Below are 24,188 nucleotides of genomic sequence, written 5' to 3'. Positions count from 1 at the left end.
GGAATAATCAATATAAACATGTTAACACATCCACATACAACAAATTCAGAAAAATCAGATACTTATGTACAAGTTTTGAATAAATGATTATTGGATTGGCCAGTTTATAACATAAGAAAAATCAAAAACAAATTATCTATAATTGTACAGTAATGAGATACAAGGTTTGTCCATTTCAGGGAAGAGAACCCATGCATAATTTCTCTATTAAGGAATCAAAAAACAACAAATTTATGTAGAATAGAAAACCTAAACTTGTCCAACTACGCGGGGACAACCTCAGGTTCTAATGATGAAGCATCAGAGAGCACTTCCTTTTGAAAACCTTGCTTAAATCTATCGTAATTTGTCGGCCCGGTAGACTTGAATGGCCGCTCACCTAAAACTTGAACCAAGTCATCATGGTGAAGCACTTCTTTTTCAAGCAGCAACTCTGCAATTTGGGACACTTGTTCCTTGTGTTCCTCAATAAGCTGTAGAGTATGCTCGTATGCTTTGCTTACCCATTCGCGCACTTCATTATCAATGATTGCAGCAGTCTTACTGCTGTATGGTTTCGACATCTCAAAAGAGTCCTCTCGTGGAGGGAAAGAGAGAAGGCCAACTTTGTCACTAAAACCATAGACTGCTACTTGTGCATACGTCATCTTGGTCACCTTTTCCAAGTCATTTTGAGCTCCAGTTGATATTCTCCCAATGAGAACCTGGAATGAGAAGGCAGGGAAATCATCATTTTCATGGCTTTGAAGAATGGGGTTGCTTAAGAATTTGCAACTGAAAAATCTATACTATACTAAAACTCATTAACTTCTTTCACTAGAAAGATCAGCATTAGTCATGCAGCAAAAGAATTATTTAAGGGGAAAAGAAGTGAGGGATAAAATAGATAAGTAAACATCAAATGATATGATGAAAGTGAAACTACTTGCTCAGCAGCCCGGCCACCAAGAGTCATGCAAGTCATATCAAAAAGCTGCTCCTTTGTCATGAGAAGGTTCTCATTTGGAACATACTGAGCAAATCCAAGAGCTGCTGTGCCACGAGGAACTATGGTTACTTTCAATAACGGTTCGGCATGTTCCAAGAACCAGCCAGCAACGGCATGGCCCGATTCATGGTAAGCAACAGTACGCCTCTCAAGCTTGCTTATTACCTAGGTAAGAAAAAAAGTATTAGAAACTCTAATTAGTAAATGGTAAAAGTATAGGGAGTTCCAAATTAATTCAACATTTGCAATTCATTGCAGCATATAATTTTCCACATTATGAATTGAAGCCTTAACCTCCAATAATAACCTAAATATAATGCACAGTTCTATCACACATCCAAAATATAATGCACGGTTCTATCAAACATGAAAATGAAAGACACATAGATTGAAGCTTCATCTCACAACAAAATCTCCATTAAGACCCACTTTGGCTGGACAAATTTCTATCAAATATATTATTTCACCACATAAGAAAATCAAAACCACGCCTTATAAAGCAAGTCGGAAATCCACCATCAAACAATAAGCCATGAGAAAACCTGGACATATTGACTCAAAAGCAGTAAAAATGATATTTTATTTACGTGTTGCTTACATAAATTAATAAAAGATATAAGATAATATAAGTACTTAATAATTACATACAAATAAGAAAATAATTTTATATAACTGAAGCCCACAAACTTTTACCACTTTGCTCGTCTTCCTATACATAAAGTCCGTAAAGTATGAACTATGAGCAAAATGCAAGCATTTCCATTCTATAGTTATTACAAATATTGTGCAATCATTTATTAGTACAATTAAATTATATATTATTTCTGGTAAAACTTCATTTCACATCCATGACAAAGATATGACATAAATACGAGAAAAATGAAGAAGGCTATGGCTGTCCCCATGATATGCAGAAATTTTATGAGCTACACCCCGCCACAACCCAGCCCCCTTTCCCCGAACCTTTAAATTAGTAATGTAAAAAGTAAAAGCCTAAAAGGCTTACCAAGTTCTTCTTCTCCAAACCACCAATGACCCTATCAATAGCTGCATCAAAATGTTTCATTGTGACTTGTGTTTCCTCACATCTTGCAGCTATCAGAGCAGCTTCATTACAAACATTAGCAATGTCTGCACCAGCAAATCCCGGCGTAAGCGCTGCAAGCCTTTGTGAAAAATACGAAGGCTCATTGTCAAGTTTGATCTTTTTCAAGTAGATCTGAAATATCTGGTCACGCCCTTTAATATCAGGTTTATCAATGGATATCTGGCGGTCAAATCGCCCAGGCCTAAGTAGAGCTTTGTCTAAGATATCAGGTCGATTTGTTCCTGCAAGCACAACAACCCCAGCAGTGGTTCCAAAACCATCCATCTCCACCAACAATTGATTTAAAGTACTTTCACGCTCATCATTTGCACCAGAGGAACCTCCACGCCCTCTCGCTCTACCAATTGCATCAATCTCATCAATAAGTATTATACTGGGAGCACACTGCCTTGCTTCCTGAAACAAGTTTCTCACCCGAGATGGTCCAACACCAACGAACATTTCCACAAAATCAGAACCAGAAATTGAAAGAAATGGCACACCAGATTCCCCTGCAGTTGCTTTAGCTAAAAGGGTTTTTCCAGTGCCTGGAGGACCCACCAGAAGAGCACCTTTAGGAATTTTTGCACCGAGTTCTTCATATTTCTTTGGGTTTTTGAGGAAGTGGACAAACTCCATAATTTCTTGCTTTGCCTCATCACAGCCAGCAACATCTTTGAAAAAGACCTGAACAAATGTGAACTTATGAGAAAAATATTGCCTCTTAAATGAACTTATTGCAAATTATGCACCAAGCCTCGTAAAATAATTAAAATGAACAAAAACGAATGTCACTTGTGAAAACGATGCTAAAAATGAATACAAAAAGCAATGATCATCTTATTCATAGAAGAAAAAGAAAGATAACAACCTTGTGTTCAGAATTCTTGTCTACTTTAGTAACCTTGGCTTTTCCTAAGTTGAATATTCCCCCAGGACCCTTACCACCACCAGGACCACCAATGCCAAATCCACCTTGCACTTTCCTTCCTGTATACAGAATTGATCCCAAGAACAATAGTGGTAGAGAGAATCTCAAAATTTCCTTGAACCAATCTGTTTCAGAAGCATATGAAACCGGAATATGATCATGAGGGTCAATGCCTAGTGCTTCTTGCGCTTCCTCTAACTTTTCCTCAAAAGACTCAACACTTCCAATATTGATAGAGTACATATAGTGGCCTCCAGTTCTTTGTCCAGGGGAGGCCCCTTGGACAACTTCACTGTCTGCTCGGTCACGGGGAGAGCTCCTTATATATACTTTGGCAATTGACTTATTTGAAACAACAATATGGTCTACTAAGCCTGGTTCCAAAAGTTTATTTTTAAATTCTTGAAAGCTGATCTGCAAATAATCAAATTCTGGTCCATGTCAGCATTATAATGATAATGATAATAACGGAATAAAAGAAACTGAAAATTAGACACAAATGGTATCGATTCAAAAAGGTAGATGGTTGGACTCAGATCCTAATTATCACAAGATCTAGTAAAATGTCAAGCATTGTTCAAAAACCAAGCTAGTTCAAGACTTCCAAAAGCAAATGGATATACACATAGTAGGAAACTAGGAATACACCCAGGGGTGGATCTATGTATTGTACAGTTGGGAAACTTCCCTCACCCAAATTCCAATTATTTTCTTATATTGCACATATATGTTCAATGTTTGCCCCCAATGTATAACAAGGTTAATGCAATGCCACATAAACATTCCATCTTTATATTTTGCGTCTCTAAATGTCATGATTAATTGCATATATATGTTCAATGTTTGCCCCCAATGCATAACAAGGTAAATGCAATGCCACATAAACATTCCATCTTTATATTTTGCTTCTCTAAATGTCATGATAAATTGTGGTCAATCTTATATTGATTGCAGTTGTAGTAACAAAATTGTTTTTAAATAAGAAAACCATCATCAGAGCTATCATAGTTTGAGCTAGTGTGATGATGATTCTGTTGGTAAGAATTGAGTATTCCTTATACTCATATTAATAATGAATGATTTTTGTTTTAAAAATATATATTATATTTTAATGCATCGCCCCCACATTTAAGGATCCGCCACTGAATATACCCTACCAGCAATCTAGTATATTTGTTCAATGGATATTCAATCTAAGCAGTCGACAGCAGCAATAAATTACTGACTATAGCCACACAAAAAATTACTGACTAACTTGAGTTAAAGTCTACAAATTATGAGAATAAAGTGGAAATATTTAAGAATGGAAGAAGAGAGAGTGCAAACAAACATACATGCACAAAAGGAAGAGCGAGAAGAAAAGGAATCACAGTGAGCTACTGCAAAGCACATGAACATCTCAGCAAATATAGTAGTATAGTATAGGATACAGCACTCAAATCTACTCTCCCATAAACTATTTCAATTCCATTTTCCTCATTCATCAAAATAATCAAGAAAATAGTGGCATCATGTGTTGAGCGGTACAAGGTTCATTGTGAATTCAACACCATTACACTCATCATATAGAACATATATACTCATTATCTCAAATTCTCAACTAAACAAATTAAAACTATGATAGGTTGTGGTAATAAGTTAGAAGCTATGGCTACCTGTGGCTGCTCACGAGGAATTAGTGATATGGCAATAAACAGCCCAATCAGTAATATAGATATCATATCTTTAAATTTGATCTCGAAAACTATTTGGTGAAGACCGTGATCATCTCTATCTTTGTTTGAGTTATCTGAAATAAATGCAGAATTCAATTGTTAAAAGTTGTTAGTGGCAGTAGCACTTTTATTGCTAGATAAACTAGAAAGCGTATACATGATTAACTCCCAAAGACCCAAAATTTAATCATTGCAGTCCGACAAGAATCAGGAGAGAGAGAAAGCACATCTTTGGTATTGGAACATATGTTTTGAACCCCGAAATAACTCATCTACACCATAGCTAGGTAGCTGTAAATGAAGTTTGAAGTTAATAGATTAGTTCCACTAATCCAACACAAGTTAGACCTACAAATTCGAAAGGTTGTATACACTGTGCCAGTCTACAAAAACAACTTTTTCAAGCAATTTGCGATCCTAGCTTCCTAGTTCACAAGAAAACAAGATGCACAAGTGATTTCTTATTTTACCTTTAGACTCATTTTTCTTTTTGCTTCCCTTGGGATCTTCCTTCTTTCCCTTGGGGTAAAAGTTCTCATAATCTGCCAAAAACAGAGGAATATTAATCAGAACACTAACTAAAGCAGTAACACAGTTTTGAAGTCCCTAACATCAATAGAAACAGTTTCAATTGCAATATACCAATAAAACCCTAACTCACTCTTTTTCTTAGGAGCTTCACTGCAAAACAGGCGAAAAAGCCTAGGCTTTGCTGCAACAGATTTAAAATCAGACAAATTGGAAATGAAGCCATTGCTTCCAGTTCTGGCAGGAACTACGTAACCTCTGAAAAACCCTAATCCCTTTTCTGCTGCTTCAACATTCGTACGTGGCGCTCCCACGAGGGTTCCGAATCTCGCATCACCGTGCAACAAATTCTATCACCCAAATCCAAAGTTAGGTTCTTTTTGTAAATGTTTGTTTAGCAACGAATGAATTGAATTGAAGAGAAACAAAAGATTACTCTGGCACGAGAAGAGCGTGATAGGGAGCGCCCAATCTTTAAAAAAATCATCCTTTGGAGAAACACAAGAAGCTTGCGATGCTGTTCTAACTATTAATCTTATCGGTGAATGGAATGAATATGTTATCAATTGATAACAACAATATGGGAACCAATGTTGTGTCACCGCATGAACGATGACAATAAAAACAACGTTGTTTTGTTCAGACTTCAAAGTATATAATACATGAAAAATATGTTACACCAACGTTATGAATACACTTTTTAGTTTTTAATATAGTGGTTGAATTTTAAGTTTTATCCCATCTTATGGAAGTAAAATTATATATTCAACTATTAAATCTTTCAGTACACGACATATATCAAAAGATAATACATTATTTATTGATAATTAATTTCAAAGTAAACATGTTATTTACTTATTTAATAGGAAATTCACACCACAAAAGGAAATGTGTTAGGAAACTTTGTGTGCTTCAACAGTGTCTCTAAGATTAATGATTTTCGAAATATGAAAATCACCCTGCATGATATTGCTCCCCACTTTGTTCAGCCTACAACTCCTTTTTGGGTACTCACCACTTATAACTGTGTGTAAATAAAAATTTCTGGGAAAGAGAAATTATTTTGCCTTTACATTCTTATAGCTCGAGTTCTGAGGAGTTCAGTAATATGCTCTAACACTTGCGTAAGTACTTCATCTGCAACAGTTGATGGCTCAAAATAAAAAATGAACAAGTACATGCATTGTCCCGTGGTAGTGATATGTAGGAAATTTTCAATATAAACAGGTCAAGAATAGTTGAATAACTGAACACGTGATTGTCTAGTTTATAACATATCCATAACCAAAAAAATGAAAAATAAAATATCTTTTATTTAGCAGTTATGAGATACAAGCTTTCTCTATATCAAGGAATGGAAAAACAACAAATTCATGTACAATAACAAACAGTCTAACATAAACTTGGTCAATTATGTGGGAACAACCAGAGGATCTAACGGTGAAGATCCACCGTTCTCCTCAGGCTCATTGACAGGTTTTTCTATTATCTTCTCCTCGTCCTCCTGAAAACCTTGCTTAAATCTATCATAATTGGTGGGTTCAGCAGACTTGAATGGCCGCTCACCCAAAATTCGAACCATGTCCTCTTGGTGAAGCACCTCTTTTTCAAGAAGCAACTCTGCAATTATAGCCACTTGTTCCTTGTGTTCCTCCATAAGCTGTATTGTTCGTTCATATGCTTTGCCTACCCATTCGCGCACTTCATTATCAATGATTGCAGCAGTCTTACTGCTGTATGGTTTTGACATCTCGTACGAGTCCTCTCGCTGAGGGAAAGAGAGAAGGCCAACTTTGTCACTAAAACCATAGACTGCTACTTGCGCATACGTCATCTTGGTCACCTTTTCCAAGTCATTTTGAGCTCCGGTTGATATTCTCCCAATGAGAACCTGGAATAAGAAGGCAGGGAAACCATAATTTTCATGGCTTTGAAGAATGGGATTGTGAAACAATTTGCAACTGAAAAATCTATAATACAATTAATAATTAATTCTTCTAATAGAAAGATCAGCATTAGTCATAATAGTTCCATAACCAATTAACATTAAGTGTAATTTTAGCCCAATGTGTACATAAACTGTGTATCAGGAAGCACAATTGACAAAATCGAGATCTTACGTAAGATCGGAAGGAGTAGATGAAAACGTAAATCGTGTGATCGTAACACGGATCGTAAGATCCTACTATTGAATTTTTTTATATATATACATATGACAAAATAATAAAAACTTCAACTTTCTCCATAAAACTTGACAAGTAGCATTTCATAAAACTTAAACTTCAACATCAAAATATATGCATATTAAAGTAACACCGCACACATATATAAGGAAACAAATATGTTGAGAGGCATGGTAGTGTGCAGAGATGTACACAATATGTATAAAGCAGAAAGAGAGCACAACAAAGGAGAGAGAATAAAAAAGAACATCTACACATAACATATTTTGTTTAAAGAAGAGAGAGTGAGCATAATTTTTTCAAAGAAAATAACACGGTGAGCATGAGTTCCCCCTTCTATATGAGTTTAGAAGATTAAGATTTTACAATTTGGGGTTTTTGCCATAAAAACATAAACTCGTAAGATCTTGGGCGATTTTACGATCTTCCCCGACGATCTAACCGGTGGTGGTGACATCACATTCCAAATGGGCACGTGACTCGGTAGTTGTTGAAAACTCGTAAGATCTATCGATCCTACGAGTTAAATCAAGAGTTTAACTACTATGCCAGGAAGTGAGGCAGGTGATTTGGAACTTCCAACAAGTCGCACGGCAAAGAATTAAAGGAAAAACAGCAGAGGATAATTAAAATACATAAACACTAAACAATATGCTGAAATTACCTGCTCAGCAGCCCGGCCACCAAGAGTCATGCAAGTCATATCAAAAAGCTGCTCCTTTGTCATGAGAAGGTTCTCATTTGGAACATACTGAGCAAATCCAAGAGCTGCTGTGCCACGAGGAACTATGGTTACTTTCAATAATGGTTCAGCATGTTCCAAGAACCAGCCTGCAACAGCATGGCCTGATTCATGATAAGCAACAGTACGCCTTTCAAGCTTGCTTATTACCTGATTGAGAAACAAAGGTATAAGAGAAACTCTAACCAACCAGGTGAAAAAACAAGAGTGAGAGTTCCAAATTAGTTTAAAATGTCGGATTCATTATTGTAGCATGTAATTTTCAACATCAAGAATTTGAGTTTTAACTTACAACAATAGCCTCGGATGAATTACATAAAAATCAAACGATGCAAGCAGAATATAATGCACAGTCCTATCAGACATAACAATGAATGTCTGGTAGAACTATTCCTATGATATGTCGGGCATTGATGAACTACATCAAGCCCCTCTCGAAACCTTCTCATACCTTGCTGAAGGTAAAATAAGAAGTAAAAGCATAAGGACTTACCCTGTTCCTCTTCTCCAGACCACCAATGATCCTGTCAATAGCTGCCTCAAAATGTTCCATTGTCACTTGTGTTTGCTCACCTCTTGCAGCTATCAGAGCAGCTTCATTACAAACATTAGCAATGTCTGCACCAGCAAATCCCGGGGTAAGAGCTGCAAGCCTTTGTGAAAAATATGAAGGTTCATGGTCAAGTTTGATCTTTTTCAAGTAGATCTGAAATATCTGGTCACGGCCATTAATATCAGGCTCATCAATGGTTACCTGGCGGTCAAATCGCCCAGGCCTAAGTAGAGCTTTATCTAAGATATCGGGTCTATTTGTTCCTGCAAGTACAACAACTCCAGCAGTGGTTCCAAAACCATCCATCTCCACCAACAACTGATTCAATGTGCTTTCACGCTCATCATTTCCACCAGAAAGACCTCCACGTCCCCTTGCTCGACCAATTGCATCAATCTCATCAATAAATATTATACTGGGAGCACACTGCCTTGCTTCCTGAAACAAGTTTCTCACCCTAGACGGTCCAACACCAACAACCATTTCCATGAATTCAGAACCAGATATAGAAAGAAATGGCACACCAGATTCCCCTGCAGTTGCTTTTGCTAAAAGGGTTTTTCCTGTGCCAGGAGGACCCACCAAAAGAGCACCTTTTGGAATTTTTGCACCGAGTTCTTCATATTTCTTTGGGCTCTTAAGGAAGTGGACGAACTCCATAATTTCTTGCTTTGCCTCATCACAACCAGCAACATCTTTGAAAAAAACCTAAAAAATATGAACTTATAAGAAAAGTATCATCTCTTAATCTTAAATTAACTTACAGCCAAGTTACGCACCACCACTCCCACTCCCTCCTCTAAAAAATTATTAAAATGAACAATAACTAAGGCAACCGGGGAATATATTGTTAAAAATTGAATATAAAAGCAACTGCCATCTTATTTATAGAAGAAAAAGAAAGCTACCAACCTTGTTTTTGGCATTTTTGTCTACTTTGGTAATAGGGGCTTTTCCCATGTCAAATATGCCACGGCCACCCTTACCGCTACCAGGACCACCAATACCAAGTCCACCTTGCATTTTCCTTCCCATATAGAGAAGAGTTCCCAAAAGTAGCAGTGTAGGAGCAAATCTCAATAATTCCTGGAACCAAACAATCTCAGAAGAATATGTAATAGGAACATAATCATGAGGGTCAATGCCTAGTGCTTCTTGCGCTTCATCTAGCTTCTCCTCAAAGGACTCAACACTTCCAATATTGAAATAGTACATATACTGGCCACCAGTTCTTTGTCCAGGGAGAGTCCCTTGGACAACTTCACTGTCTGCTGGGTTATGGGGAGATCTCCTTACATATACTTTGGCAACTGACTTATTTGAAACAACAATATGGTCTACTATGCCTGGTTCCAAAAGCTTATTCTTAAACTCCTGAAAGCTGATCTGCAAAGAATCAGATTCTGGTCCATGTCAGCAAGGTGATAAGAATGAAATAAAAGAAACTACGATAATTAGACACAAATAATTCCATTGCCAAAAGGCACATGGTTGGACTCAGATCCATATTATAATGCAAAGACACCCCCAAAACAAATAAGATCAAGTAAAATGTCAAACATTGTTCAAATGACGAGCTAGTGTAAGCCTCGCAAGCGGATGCTAGGAAGCAGAGTGTATAAAGTTTATAAATGTCTTGGAATATATCCCAGTAGGAATTTTGTTCATTGGAGATTCGATGTGAGCATTAAAGAGCAAGCAGCAAATAGCTAAACTAACAGATATACACACATTTTCGGTCATGAACTCTCAGTCAAACAATAACTCTAGCCAAAGAATAAACTTCTAAGCATTATCAGAGCTTCCAAATAAATAGGGGATTCCAAACAAACAACTGAACATGTGTTACCATTTAACACATCATGTAGAAAACATATATTGATTTAAATCAAGTTCTTAACTCAACTTCACCTACATGAACAAACTAAAACTGCAATAGGTCGTGGTAACATGCTTGAACCTACGGCTACCTGCTGTTGTTCGTCAGAACCAAGTGAAAAGGTAAGGAATACCCCCAACATCAATAAAGGTAATATGTTTTGAAATTGCTTCATGAAAAACTCTTTCAAATTTGCATGATCATCTGTCTTTGTGTTCGAGTCATCTGAAATAAAAAAGGAGAATTCAAGTATTAAATTTGTTAGTGGCACCCCTTTTATTGTAATATAATCTGGAAAGGACATGCATGAATAATTCCCACAAACACAGACGCAGAATTTAATCATTGCAGTCCAACAAGTTCAAGGGAAATAAAGTATGGTTTTGGTATTGGAAGATATGTTTCAAACCCCAAAATATCCCATCTACACCATAGCTGTAAATGAAGTTTGAGGTTAGTAGATTTTTTTCTTTTACCTTTAGATTCCTGTTTTGAATCACCTCCCTTTGGAACTTCCTTCTTTTCCTTGGGGTAGAAGTTCTCATAATCTGCCAAAAACAGACGAATGGTAATCAGAACAGTAACTGAAGCAATAGCACAGTTCAATTCAGTCACTAAGATCAACAAAAGCAGCTTCAATTTCAATATGCAAACAAACCATAACTTACTCTTTTTCTTAGGGACTTCACTGGAAAACAATCGGAGAAGCCTAGGGTTTGCTCCAATGGACTTAAAATCAGACAAATTGGAATTGAAGCCATTGTTAGCAGCAGCAATGTAACCCCTCAAAAACCCTAATCCCCTTTCTCCTCCGTCGGAATATGAGGCACCACCGCCCTGCAACAATTTCTATGACCCAAATCCAAAGTTAGGTTACTTTTTGTTAATATTGTTTTGAACGAAGTAATTGAATTGAAGAAAAACGAAACCTTACTCTGGCGCGAGAAGAACGTGAAAGGGAGCGACCAATCCTTGAAAAAATCATCTTTGGGAAAAATACACAAAGCTTATGCTACAGTTCCAACTATTAATCTTAAATAAGATTAAATTTTATTCCAACAGAAGAAAAAAAGACATAGTGAGTGGAATGAATAGATCTAATAACTTTGGAAACAACGTTGTTGAATGGCCTGATAAACGGTAACAGTGTTGGTTTTGTTGCTGTTGTTGTTGTTGTGTTGGGATGGGAGAAAACATACAAGTACGTTGGTAGCAGAAAACGCGATCGTATATTGCTGTGTTTGGTTGGGGATATACGACGTCGAACACAGGGCTTTGAGGTGAACTAAATGTACACGTTGGCTTTGATTATAATTTTGTCTTGCCAAACACGATAACCAACTAAATATCTTTTTAATCGGAGTCCATCTATTGTCTCATATGTCTTTATCTTTTTATTAGGAAATGTGATTGACTAAAAAAATATTTAATAATTATAATTTAAATTTAAATAAATTTTTCAATTAGAATTGATGATATATGAAGTGGTATAAATAATAAGACAACAAATATGGTCACCTTTTACTCCACAAAATGACTTTGTTGTTGATTAGATAAAAAGTAAAAAAGATAAAAAAAAATCAAATAATATTATTATTAATAAGTGAATCTTGTCCTTATGCAATGAGTTGAATTTGTCCTATGTATTAATAAAGTAAGATGTATTAATAAAGTAAGAGTTATGTATAAGGATTTTATCAATTTATCCATAGACATATATACATTGTGAGTGAAAGAAGTGGGATTAAAGAAAGAGGGATATCAGATTGGAGCAACATAAAACCCAACAAAAGTATAGATGAATTCACTTTTTAAACTGCAAAGGTTTAGATTGAAGAAGATAAAGGCCGAACCAAACCAAACTTGTTGTCTTGCCAATTATTTTCATTTATAGTTATCTGATCTAAGTCAAATTTTAATTTCGATTTTTTGTCTTAATTTACAACCATTTTGTCACATGCATGAGAATTTGCAATTAATACTGTTTTTCAAGTCTAATTACTTTAAAAATAAAATTTAAATTCTAAAATCAATACTGTCGTTTGAAAATGTATAAATTAACATTTTGGATGAGATTAAAAATTATTAGATAACCTGCAAGCAAAATATCAGACCATATTTTATACTAATAATATATTGAGATTATACTTTTGTGCAACTTGTGATATATATATTTTTTTAATTTAATTATTGATATATTTTTTTATGTAAACAAAATGGTAAACTATCAAAATTAAACTTTTTTGTTCATGGGTAGGATATGTGTTACTATGTTTGATATGTGGTTCATTAGAATAGGAATTGGATAGAGTAGTTGATAATTTAAATTTAATAATTAATACTATATTAGTATATCTGTTCTTATATTATGAGATTATGATACTTGTATGGTTATCATCATCTTAGGGTTATTTTATTCTCTTTAAATATTGTTTTTGTTCATCTATAAGGAAGTCAATCAAAAATGAAGAATTGAGTCTTTTATTATCCTCTTAGTTTATATATTTTGTAGGAGTATATTAAGTTAATAGTATTATTGGTAGATTGCAATTTGCCCTCTATCAATCACCTTTGATTACTAGTGCTATTTTTGGTGGCCCTATATATTTTTGGGTTAATCCTAATGGGCTGGGCAAACCACATGAAAGCCCAAATAATATTTTCTGTCCAGTTTGACTGGTTCCGTTAAGTGCCAGTCAAATTGCATGTACAATTGTACATGTTAGGCTACTCAAGTGTCATCAAATTAACTCTTATTTGTTTGTGGAAAAAATCTGGTTTAATCTAATCTAGGTTAAGTACAAGTCAAATAATAGGTCGATAAAGCGGTTTGACTTGTTTCTAGCTTTATATATATATGAGTCATACATATATACTTATGCTTAAGATACATTCATAATAGATATACATGCAAGTTGGGACATATGTTCCAATCACATATTGCACCATGTTTTTGTACAAGACAACCCTAATGGACACCCAAATTAGTTAATTAAATACCATATATTGCTATACGGTAACCAAAAGTTATCCATGGATTATCCTTAGTTTAATTAATAATAATACTCTATTTTATTCTATTAGTCTATTAGTGTTATTTCAGTTTTCTTCTTCCTTTGTGAATGAACAGTTGGACACATTAGAAAGATAAATGTTTTGCCAAACTAAAATAACAAAAGTCCTTAATTGAGTTGCAAATACTCATTGGAGTGAGCATTGTTTAGTGAAAAGGGGATATATATATAGAGTGAGAATACATACTAAGTTTTTTAAATTTACTCCCTATCATAATTATTAATTCTAAGAAAATCCAATAATTTTAATTAATAAGTAGATTTAAATCATTAAATGTTCATAAAATTGATGGCTATGAAAAAAATGGATATTTAGTTTGAGGCAAATGTTGAGTACCCAACCTGACCAACTCAGCATCCCTTCTGCACCTTCACATGTTTGCATGTGAGATTCCTCATTACTCATATTCTTTCCATCAGACATGGCCAGCAAAACCATTTTCAAAACCCAAAAAACATTACCCCAATCACCTAATCACAATATTTTCGGACTAATTAAGAATCACCAATTAAACTGTGGAGAGAGAATTTATAAAATCATGTTTTGGACTAAACACCACGTGATATGATATGTTTTGACCATCCATGTCATCTTTTCACTATTCTTAACTCCTACGCTTTTAGAGCATCTTTAGTGATATGAAAATATTGGTATTGAAATTCTTGTTTGAAATTCTTATTTCTTAGTAATACTTTGTATAGAAATATACCTTTCTTTATTATTCTTATAAGAAGATGTGGACGTAGAAAGGGAGAGAAGAAAATTGTTTGTTATTATAACATATAAATGTGTGTGACAAGTTCTAAGATCCAAATAAAAATGTCAATATTTAAGAAAAATATAGTAAATTATAAAATAATGTGTGAAATTCGAATAAAAATAAATTTTTTATTGAGGAATTGAGATGTACTTGTATTTAATGTCATATTATTTGTAACTCCAAATATACTTGCTAGTCAAGCTTTCAAAAGGTACATAAGAAAACACTTCTTTGATATTAACTCAAATTATCCTCTATAAGCAACACTAATTTTGTTGTTGACTAAGGGATAAGGACAATGATGCTTACAAAGAAACTTTTATGACCAGTCAAATAATCTTCATAATAAACGTTTGTTTCCCAATCATTGGATTCCTTTTCAACACTTCATAGCCTTTTCAACATTTCTTGTTGGTTTAACAAATATTATATATTTAACTGCACTCTGTAACCACATTATTGAGTACTGCAAGTTTTACATATACAAAAAGAAGAAAAACACTTTCTTGTGGTAAGTTTAGCATGACTTTGGTTGAAGGTATTAAATTCAGAAGACTCTACTTTCCTATATTAAAAAACTTAGAAATCTGATACAGTGCTGCTCTTGTTAAGTAATGACCATGTGCTTATGAATCCATACATACAATAAGTTAGTTAATGAATACAATACAATACAATAATGTGGGTATTATTTAAATACTATAATCTTTTTTCATTGAGTAGAAAATTATGATTTTGTTTTTATCATTTTCAGTACTGAATCCAAATATCACATATGTAGCACCTAACAAAATTAAAGGTCCACAAATAATGATTCAATTCATAGCCAAGAGTGTATAATATAAAAACAAAATCATAACTAAGAAAACGGTGCGAGGGTAAAGGTCATTGAAGGAATATATAGTCTTATGTCGCATCTTATGATGCATATTTTTTCTAAACATCAATTTTACCTAGACTGTTACATCCCTGTACAAAATTGCATAAACAATTGGTGAAGGAACAAAAGTTATGAATTCCAAAACCAATTTCATCATTGAGAATTGACAAACAACAGTCACGTTCATAGGAATAAGATAATGATGATGAACACTAGTCTATTAAGCTAATTGTTAAGACTTTTAACACAGACGCACTTTTTGACTATCAAGGAACATGGATATTTCTGAGTTGATTATTCCATCCATGTGCACATTTTCTGCACAAGGAACAGAGCATCTTAAGCAAATTAGGCTCTAGTCTGGTGAAATTATATAGATTAAAAAGCTCAGTTCATAAAACTTGTACAACCCCACCACATAAGAACCAGCTAACATTGTGGTCTACTTAATAAGTAACAAATTATGTCATTTAATGTCAGTTACATAATGTTTATGAGTTTTATAATTAAGATTTCGAATACTGTCTCGAATCCAAGCTGATTTGCCTTCCTCGGAGAAAGACGATCAAACAATTCTGAATCATGGTCCTTGCGGATCGATTCATGTCACAATTTAACTTCATTTTATTATTATAATTGATGGAACACATTAAATAATAAGAAATTTCTTTATCTTTCTTTCCCCTAGATCACATAAAAGTCTCTCATATTTACATGTGATTGCCATTTTAGAACCTTACAAGAGGTGTGTCTCCTAAAAGAATCATAGCTTTTTCAAGGCTATTCAAGGGGCAGGGTTTCATGTATCAGTGCCAAGGTCAATCACATCACCAAAAAGCATAGATTTTCTACTTCCAAATTCCAGCCAAAAGCTGAAGACAGTTACACACTACGGTGGAAAGTGCCAAAATAAAAGTGCCTAAAATGTTGGTACTGCTACATATTGTTCAATGTATCTTTGCTGAATTGCATATTCACAATTTTAGTTTTTTATTGTATAGAATTATGATCAGTTAACAAAATAATGTAGCTATTGGTAGATTTTTATTAGCTTATCATATACATCATACATAAACATAGCTTTGATTAAGAAGAATATTATAGGTGTTGTGGTACTAATATCTTCACAGAAACTTTTAAATAGATAATAAAGTTAACATTTTTATATGAATGATGGGAAACTATAAGAAATCTGATATGAATATTTAATTAGCACATTATATCCTCGAATTTTACTACTGATTTTTTTATGATCTCTCTGTGAACCCTTGTATTTATACACAACATAATTCCACTACAACTAAATTTCTTTCTTCTTTCCTCTCAGATTCATCATATTCCTCCCTCACACAAATACACAAGCTCAAGTGCACACTGTGTTGTAGTTAGTTCAAGATATCACAGTTCTTCAGTTTCTCATGGATGAAAAGTGGAAGTTATCAAAGAAGGAAACATGTTCAAGCATCAAGGAATCCACATCAACTAAGTCATTGTTCTCAAGAAGTTCCTCAACAAGAGGGTCCTCTTCAAACTCCCCTCTTCTAATTAGGAGCATGTCCTTAAAGAGTCCCTCTACATCAAAATGCAACCTTCCTAGAAGCTATTCACAGAAGAACCCATCTATAGGTAAGAAATGCACCAATATAGCTAAGGAAAAGAAAGCCAGATTTTACATCATGAGAAGGTGTGTAGCTATGTTAGTTTGTTGGCACAAGCATGGTGATTCATGAAGGAACCAGACAACACAACAAGTTTATTGGACAAATCTCCTTTTCAGATTTTATGGTATAATTTCAACATGGACCATGTTTTGCTATCTGATCTAGAAGGGATCCAATTTCTTTTTCTTTCTGAACACTATATTTTCGTTTGTAATTACAATTTATTTAAGGTGAGTTATAAGATTTACACATTGCCCAAAATAGATATGTATGTATAACAACATTTTCAGTTTAGTCTAATCTTTACCCTGAAGCTAGAACATGCACTTCTAATATTGTGATTTAGAACTGTTATAAATTATAGTCTAAGATTGTTATTAAAGAAGAAGAACTATGATTAAACTATGCTTCTATTTTTCGTTCAGAATCCTCAATAAGCTTTTATGTGCTAAATCCTTCCTCATCTCTCTTTTCCACTATATTTCTGTGTTTATAAGGAAAGGTAAGAGCATAGGGATATGATATTAATATTATTCTCAACTGCTTCAGTTTACCATTATAATAATACTTAGATCTGCATTGAAAATGTAAGCCACATTCCTTCTTAGTTTTCCCATAACAAACAAAATAATTGGAGTTACTTACCAGACCTGAGTTTTGCTTTATTTCTCTGTCTTTTTTTCTTACTCTTCAATTGAAAAATGACACATCTAAAAGGGTAAATTTGTAATCTGAAGTTAGATCAATTTGAAGTGGAGGAGCTTAGGTGCAATGCCACACATAAATAATCTTGTGGCATTATGATTATAGAGTTGGAATCTTTCTTTTTCTTTAACTAGTCCATGCGGTGGACTTAAGGGAGCAGATCGGAAAGTGTGAAGTTTTACATTGGATATGTGGGGAGGAGTGAAAGACTTTATAAGTAGGAAAAACTCATGTAACTAATGCCTTAAGGTTTTAGTTCAAGAGGGAGTAGACCGGAAAGTGTGTGGTACCCAACGCTCATGTAACTAATGCTTACTCCAGTAACAATGAAACTCCATAATAATAATAATAATAATAATAATAATAATAATAATAATAATAATAATAATAATAATAATAATAATAATAATAATAATAATAATAATAATAATAATAATAATAATAATAATAATAATAATAATAGATCTCATGTACATTTTATAAGTTGGTGTCCATTATTGTCATATTTAAATTAAATAATGTTAAGTGTAGATCTATAACTCTGTATCTATATGAGGAAAAAAATTAGTGAGAAGTGTGTTCATTTGTCATTATGTATGAAAGCCTATCACATTGAACTAAAGGGATAGCCAAAACTATGAACCATAGGATTTGAATGTTATGACTTCGTGGTGTGGTTAAAAATGTGAAGAGTCTGAGTACATAACTAGGAATAAAATAAGATAAACATCATTTACTATTGAAAAACCTCAATACCTACAATGTAGTTGGAAAGATTATCAAGCTAAATTTAAAGTATTTCCTTGAAACGGGTTAGGATCGTCTCTAAAAATTATATAATAAGACACTTTTATCTTTAAAATATAAGAATATTACACTTTTATCCTTAAATAAAAAACCAAGAATTTCTCCCTTCATTACGGGAGAAGATTCTTTTTGGTAAGACTAAAAGGAAGAATGAGTAATTGTCAATGTCAACAGATTAATATATATACTTAATATTTTCAATACGACCAGATTAATTAGCATTTGACAATACCCATATTATTATGTGATTATTGTTAGGTATTGTTCATGTATTATGTATAAAGTTAGAATTTGTATTAGATATAATAATGTGTCATTTGATTGTTATGTTCGATGATACAAATACTGAACTCTATAAATATTACAAAGGGAACAGATTGGTACTGCTAAGGTGAGAGTTTGGGAGATAAAAGTATTATTCAATAAAGCTCAAAGTTGTTATTTAATCTAAAAAAGAACCCCACCCCCCACAACTTTTTTGGTCCTTGAAAGTTTACTAATAAGAAAGATAGATTGAACATGCTAGTGCATGTTGGTTATTCTTCACTCATATATAGAAGGCAAAATATGGCAAACAAAAAAGTCCTGAAATTAACTAAGAATTGGAAAAGCAAAAGTGCAAAAGATGAAAAGAGAGTTTCTTGATGAAGGAAAATTGGCAAGAACATGCAGGTGGTCCATGCATCCCAAAAAGGGTCATTATAATCAACATTTAGGAAGATCTGGTGGTGGAGGAGGCAACTTCTGATTAGGGAGCTTCCCATCTTCAACAATCCAAGCCATCCTTAACCCCCAACTAAGGTGCACATCAAAGTGGCAGTGCATCAACCAAACACCTGCTTCACCCATATATTTATATCACTTGTCAAATAGGGTGACACTTTGTAGTTTGTACAAACATAAACCAAAGTTTACGGGTCTTAATACTCACATATAGCGAGACTTTACACTACTAGACCTAATACTATAAAATTTCTGATAAAGAAGATTAATAATACTATAGAATTTGTCATAAGTGAGTATCACCTGGGTTGTCAGCAAGAAATCGAATTGCAAGCCAACCACCAGAGGGCACACCAACAGTGTTCCTCTCAACAGGGTCAACAAGATTGAACTTTGCAGGGTCAACACTAGAATTAAAGTTCCCAAAGCCTTGACCCACAACATAGAAATTGAATCCATGAAGGTGGAAAGGATGGCTCTCAGCTCCCAAAATGCTAGTATCCTGCAACACAACCTGCACACTTGTATTGTAAGGTATCACCACAGTCTTTGTTCCATTACTGACCCTAGTGTTATTTGGTGGAGTCCCTGTATAGTTGAATGGATCAAGAGGTACAATTGGAAAGTCTGTAGTGTAAACACTTTTACTATTCTCCCTAATGAAATAATGTTGTTGGAGAAGTGCTATTGAAGGTAGAGCAAAAGATATATTGTTCATTGAAGCTGCAAACTTTGAACTATTATTTGGTCCTTGGCATGTTTGGTTTTTTGGGCATGGACTTGATCCTAGTCCTACCGTGAAGAAAAAGCTCTTGTCAATAGTTTGAGGCACGTTAGAAGGGTACTTTGCATTGTTCAAACTGCGAAGTTTGCTACTGAAGTTTGCAACAAATGATGTGTCATTGATTGCTGGAAGTGTAGGTTTCAAAATGGTTGAAGAATTAGGAGCATTGTTACTACCAGATGGGTTAACATATTCTAGAATTCCAGCCACTGTGGAATTGTCAAAGGTACCCAAACCTGTGAACAATAGAGTTATTCATAAAGTTAAACCATTAAGGTATAGGTACTTCGTGATATTAAACTAAATAATGTATAAAAGTGACAAAGTAAGTTATATTATTTTGTATTATAAAACTCAAAAGTGTAGAATAGTTAGAGAAAACATTATTGTACCTGTGAAATATGGGCTTGCTAGCATGAAGAAAGTGGTGTTTGGGTAGTGAGGTTTTGTCTTTAACAAAACATTTGTGGTTTGTCCTGGTGTAATGAGAATAACGTTGGATTTGAAAGGTTTAACGTATGTAGCATCGGCTTCAACAGTGACTAAGGTGTGGTTTGCTATGCTGAAAAAGAGTTCATCGTTGAGTGCAGCGTTGATCAAACGTAGAAGATATGTCTTCCCTGGTTTCACCTTTAACCTGAATGTCTCTGTCCATGACCCACCAATCCACCATGCATTGCACATCAAAACCATTCAATTTATTATTCCAACTCAATAATCAGAAACTTCTTTCTTTCTTTCTTTTTTTTTTTTTTTTTTTTTTTTTTGTTAATCATGCCTTCACCTTCAATAATTAATAATTTGTACAGATGACTAGCTCTTCAGCTAAAGTTATAAGTTTTGTATTTATAAGTGACAATTCATACTTAAAGGGTAAAAGAGTTCTATGATATTAATTTTATCTCCAAACCTCACCTCTTCCAACTATAGTAAGAGTTCTCATAAACTTATGTATTTTCATGATTCAATCTACAAATAATTTTATTGGGCATGAATTAATAATTCAAAGTTTCATTCACCTAATAATAACAAACTTTCTTATAGAAAACACATCATTAATATGATTTTTTAGAGTAATATCAATTATTAGTCTAATAAGCAAATATCAAACAGTACAAGTTTTTAACTAAAAGTTTAACATCATTAGTTAGTGAAAAATAATGATATTCTCATATACTCCTTTATTTTATTTTTCTTCACATTTATATTTATTAACCATTAATCAAAAAAAATTCTTTTAGAAATAATATGATTGATGATGGATAAATATTTTCCAGGTAAAATGGTATGCAAATTCTAATGTGAAAATATCAATGTTCCACTTTGGGATTCAGTTTTAATACCCCATTATTTAAAAAATTTATACCCCACTAGTCAAATTATTAGGCAAAATTAATGAAGAGTTCACCATGCTGAGTACCATTACTGGAGCAATTGTAGAGGGGCCCAGGAAGTCCATTAATGGTGTAGGCATCAGATACATTTGGGCCACCCCCTGTCTGAAGGGCTTCTGCAATAACAGCCTCTGGATCCACGTTCCACCATTCACCTATATTCAATTATTATAGTCACAATTTTTTTCTTTTTCAGCACAACTTTTTATATTTCATATTTTATAAAGATAGAATGTGTGTATTCAATAGTGAGGATTGTTTAGGCATGTACCAAAAAGGATAGGGACTTCCTTGTAGGGTTTGAGAAATGGATAAGATTCATTATGCTTGGGGAGGAGGATTAGGGGTCCATACAAAGTGGCTCTTAACCATGAGAAGTGTGCATGCCAAAACAGAGTTCCTCTTTGCCCAACAATGGTGAAGTTGTACACATAGCTTTGGTTGGTTTGAATGGGGCATTGAGTTATGTAAGATGGCCCATCAGACCATCCACTTTGAAGTTGTCTCACTCCATGCCTGGTTTTGTTATCATCCACCATTTATTAATAACATCATAGAATATGTTAAATACTTGCCAAACAATATAATAAATAAATATGTTGCATGCATGAACAATATAATATTCTACTACTAGTTGATAAAACAAGGTTACTACTAGTTGATAAAAATGTAAGTTCATACCAATGGATGCTTATATTGTTTGGAACATGATTAACCACCCTAACAATTAATCTGTCCCCTTCTCTTGCAACAACGCGAGGCCCTGGGAATTTCCCATTCACGGTAACCATGCTCTTTGTTTGGCACAGCCTCGTCACATTTTTCAGCCTTATCTGCAAAAAAATGATCACATATATAATACTTCACTTCTTTTTTTGCACCAACTTATAGAAATTGCTTTAGGTCAATATAGGGTAGATGAAAGATAATGCGTCGTACATCAAAGTTATAGTGCCTTGTAACGCTTCCATGGTTTGAAGTTGCCACAGCAATTTCAGGAAAGTTCCATAGAAAACTGGTTGCAAGGAAGAAAAGTGCATGTGATGAAGCAAGAATGGTTCTCATTTTGTCTGCACCAATGTTGCGTTTTATGGTCACTATATAACACTGAGTTTGAGTGATATAAGAGAATTGGTCACAGCAAACTGCATGCAGAACTAGCTTATATATATATATATACAATATATACATATATAGAAATACAAATTAGTGTTTGGTTGATTAGGTATCTCAGTGTCCATGTTTCAGAACGAAGCATGCTAAAAGAAGATTGATTTTTACCTCTATGTATGGTCCAATTATTTTCCTACCTTTTTGGAGTGTAATTAAAGTTAGTTTCATATGCATTGTCTCAATTACGTGACCGAATCCTTAATCACACGCTTCTTTTCCATGTGCACTCATGTCTGCTATATATTTAGATTTTTTTCAATATTGATTTACTATATATAATGACCTCCATAATTTTAAGAACAACAAAATAAGATAGATCAGATAATTGTGGCGCCTTTTTTCTTTCTCATAGGAAGCTAAGTTATATAAATTGGTATGTAAATAAGGATTGATTAAGTTTTAGTAGTGTAAATATTGGTTGTTTTGTTTTATGTTCTGAAAACATGTTTATGGTTTGGGTCTCGAATTTTAAAAATATTTGTTAGAAAACCCTTCACCCAAGTTCAATAATCATCTAGTGACATAACATGCAATTTTTCACGTGAACAACTCTATCTTCACAAACGCACTTACATGCAACATCACTAGTATATTTTTAAATTGTTGTAATGATTTATAATTTTAAATGAATTTTTAATTTTTTTGACAAATTCATTTAAAAAATATATGTAATTTAAAAAGATAAAATAAATTCCTAATTTTCTAACATGTGAGTACATTTATGGAAGTGACATTGTTGAGATGAAATTCTTCAAGATAGGCATGCATGTGGATAAAACTTTAGCCGAGTGGCTTATAACAAACTTTTTGAAATTGTGAAGACTCATATCATTAAAAAACTATAAAAATCTATGGCAGAATAATTCCTTTCTGATATAATATATGGTGTCTCTGTCACACCATGTCATATTACACTTTACTAGGAAAATAATTATTAAATTTTTAAATCTAAATAATTTTAATTTTTTATGTTTTACCAATCAAATGCAAAACACATGCAACATCACACAATTGTGGAATGTTCTCCGAAATATATATCATTGTTCATTTCAATTTTTACATTGTCATAAACTAATTATATGAAAGTGCTACATAAAAACAATTAGTTCAGCTTAAGTCACATTAGTCATGTCGATCGTTTTCATTAAAGACTTAATTGTGTGTGGCTGGTTGGTGATGGCACCCTTCTCAACTAAACAGTCGTGAGTCAGAGACTAAAAGAATGAGAATGATATTTGAACCACCATTTTCTTCTACCCATGAAAGCAAAAAGATAGCACATAGTCATGATCTTACGTTGTCTTGTTAATTAGTGTAGATCAATGTTTCTACCATATAGGCTTAATCACTAAGATTAATTGCAGGACCATAATATATAATAATTAAAGCTACAATGACAACAATCTATGAACTATTATATAAATTCGGCTTGTCAAATAAATTTGTTCTATGGAGATCAATGTCAAGTCGATGTCTCTAACTCTATGTCGTCTATTTATATCTAAACATGTGAATTTAATATATTATTTTTATAAATTAAAATAAAATATTAATTTTTATTTGTTGACAAACATTGATTAGTCCGATACAGGGAGACATGGAATTTAAGGGAAATTAAAG

General features: G+C 33.6%; 3 protein-coding genes across 4 annotated transcripts; all 3 read right to left on the bottom strand.

The window, feature by feature from the left end:
- Positions 45-5,911, bottom strand: LOC109325459 (ATP-dependent zinc metalloprotease FTSH 10, mitochondrial-like). Its single transcript, XM_019557848.1, has 8 exons — positions 5,686-5,911; positions 5,383-5,599; positions 5,192-5,263; positions 4,662-4,795; positions 2,947-3,420; positions 1,995-2,762; positions 926-1,153; positions 45-704 (listed from the first exon to the last, which is right to left on the bottom strand). Exons 1-8 carry the CDS (start codon positions 5,734-5,736, stop codon positions 264-266), a joined length of 2,385 nt encoding a protein of 794 aa, XP_019413393.1. The 5' UTR covers positions 5,737-5,911; the 3' UTR covers positions 45-263.
- Positions 6,537-11,591, bottom strand: LOC109325458 (ATP-dependent zinc metalloprotease FTSH 10, mitochondrial-like). The gene is made up of 8 exons (XM_019557847.1): positions 11,541-11,591; positions 11,275-11,455; positions 11,083-11,154; positions 10,698-10,831; positions 9,640-10,113; positions 8,668-9,435; positions 8,097-8,324; positions 6,537-7,140 (listed from the first exon to the last, which is right to left on the bottom strand). The coding sequence occupies exons 1-8, from the start codon at positions 11,589-11,591 to the stop codon at positions 6,661-6,663; spliced, it is 2,388 nt and encodes a 795-aa protein (XP_019413392.1). The 3' UTR covers positions 6,537-6,660.
- On the bottom strand, positions 18,906-22,531 carry LOC109363406 (laccase-2-like). 2 transcript variants are annotated; one of them, XM_019609658.1, is made up of 7 exons: positions 22,335-22,531; positions 22,077-22,228; positions 21,667-21,911; positions 21,410-21,550; positions 20,394-20,648; positions 19,521-20,237; positions 18,906-19,330 (listed from the first exon to the last, which is right to left on the bottom strand). In XM_019609658.1, exons 1-7 carry the CDS (start codon positions 22,458-22,460, stop codon positions 19,200-19,202), a joined length of 1,767 nt encoding a protein of 588 aa, XP_019465203.1. In that variant the 5' UTR covers positions 22,461-22,531; the 3' UTR covers positions 18,906-19,199. The 2 variants fall into 2 exon arrangements, with proteins under 2 accessions (XP_019465203.1, XP_019465204.1); XM_019609659.1 differs by having other exon boundaries at positions 21,422-21,550.

The sequence above is a fragment of the Lupinus angustifolius genome, chromosome LG13 (assembly GCF_001865875.1).
Source record: "Lupinus angustifolius cultivar Tanjil chromosome LG13, LupAngTanjil_v1.0, whole genome shotgun sequence".
In the NCBI taxonomy this organism is placed as follows: Eukaryota; Viridiplantae; Streptophyta; class Magnoliopsida; order Fabales; family Fabaceae; genus Lupinus; species Lupinus angustifolius.
This window is presented reverse-complemented; position numbering and strand designations above follow the sequence as displayed.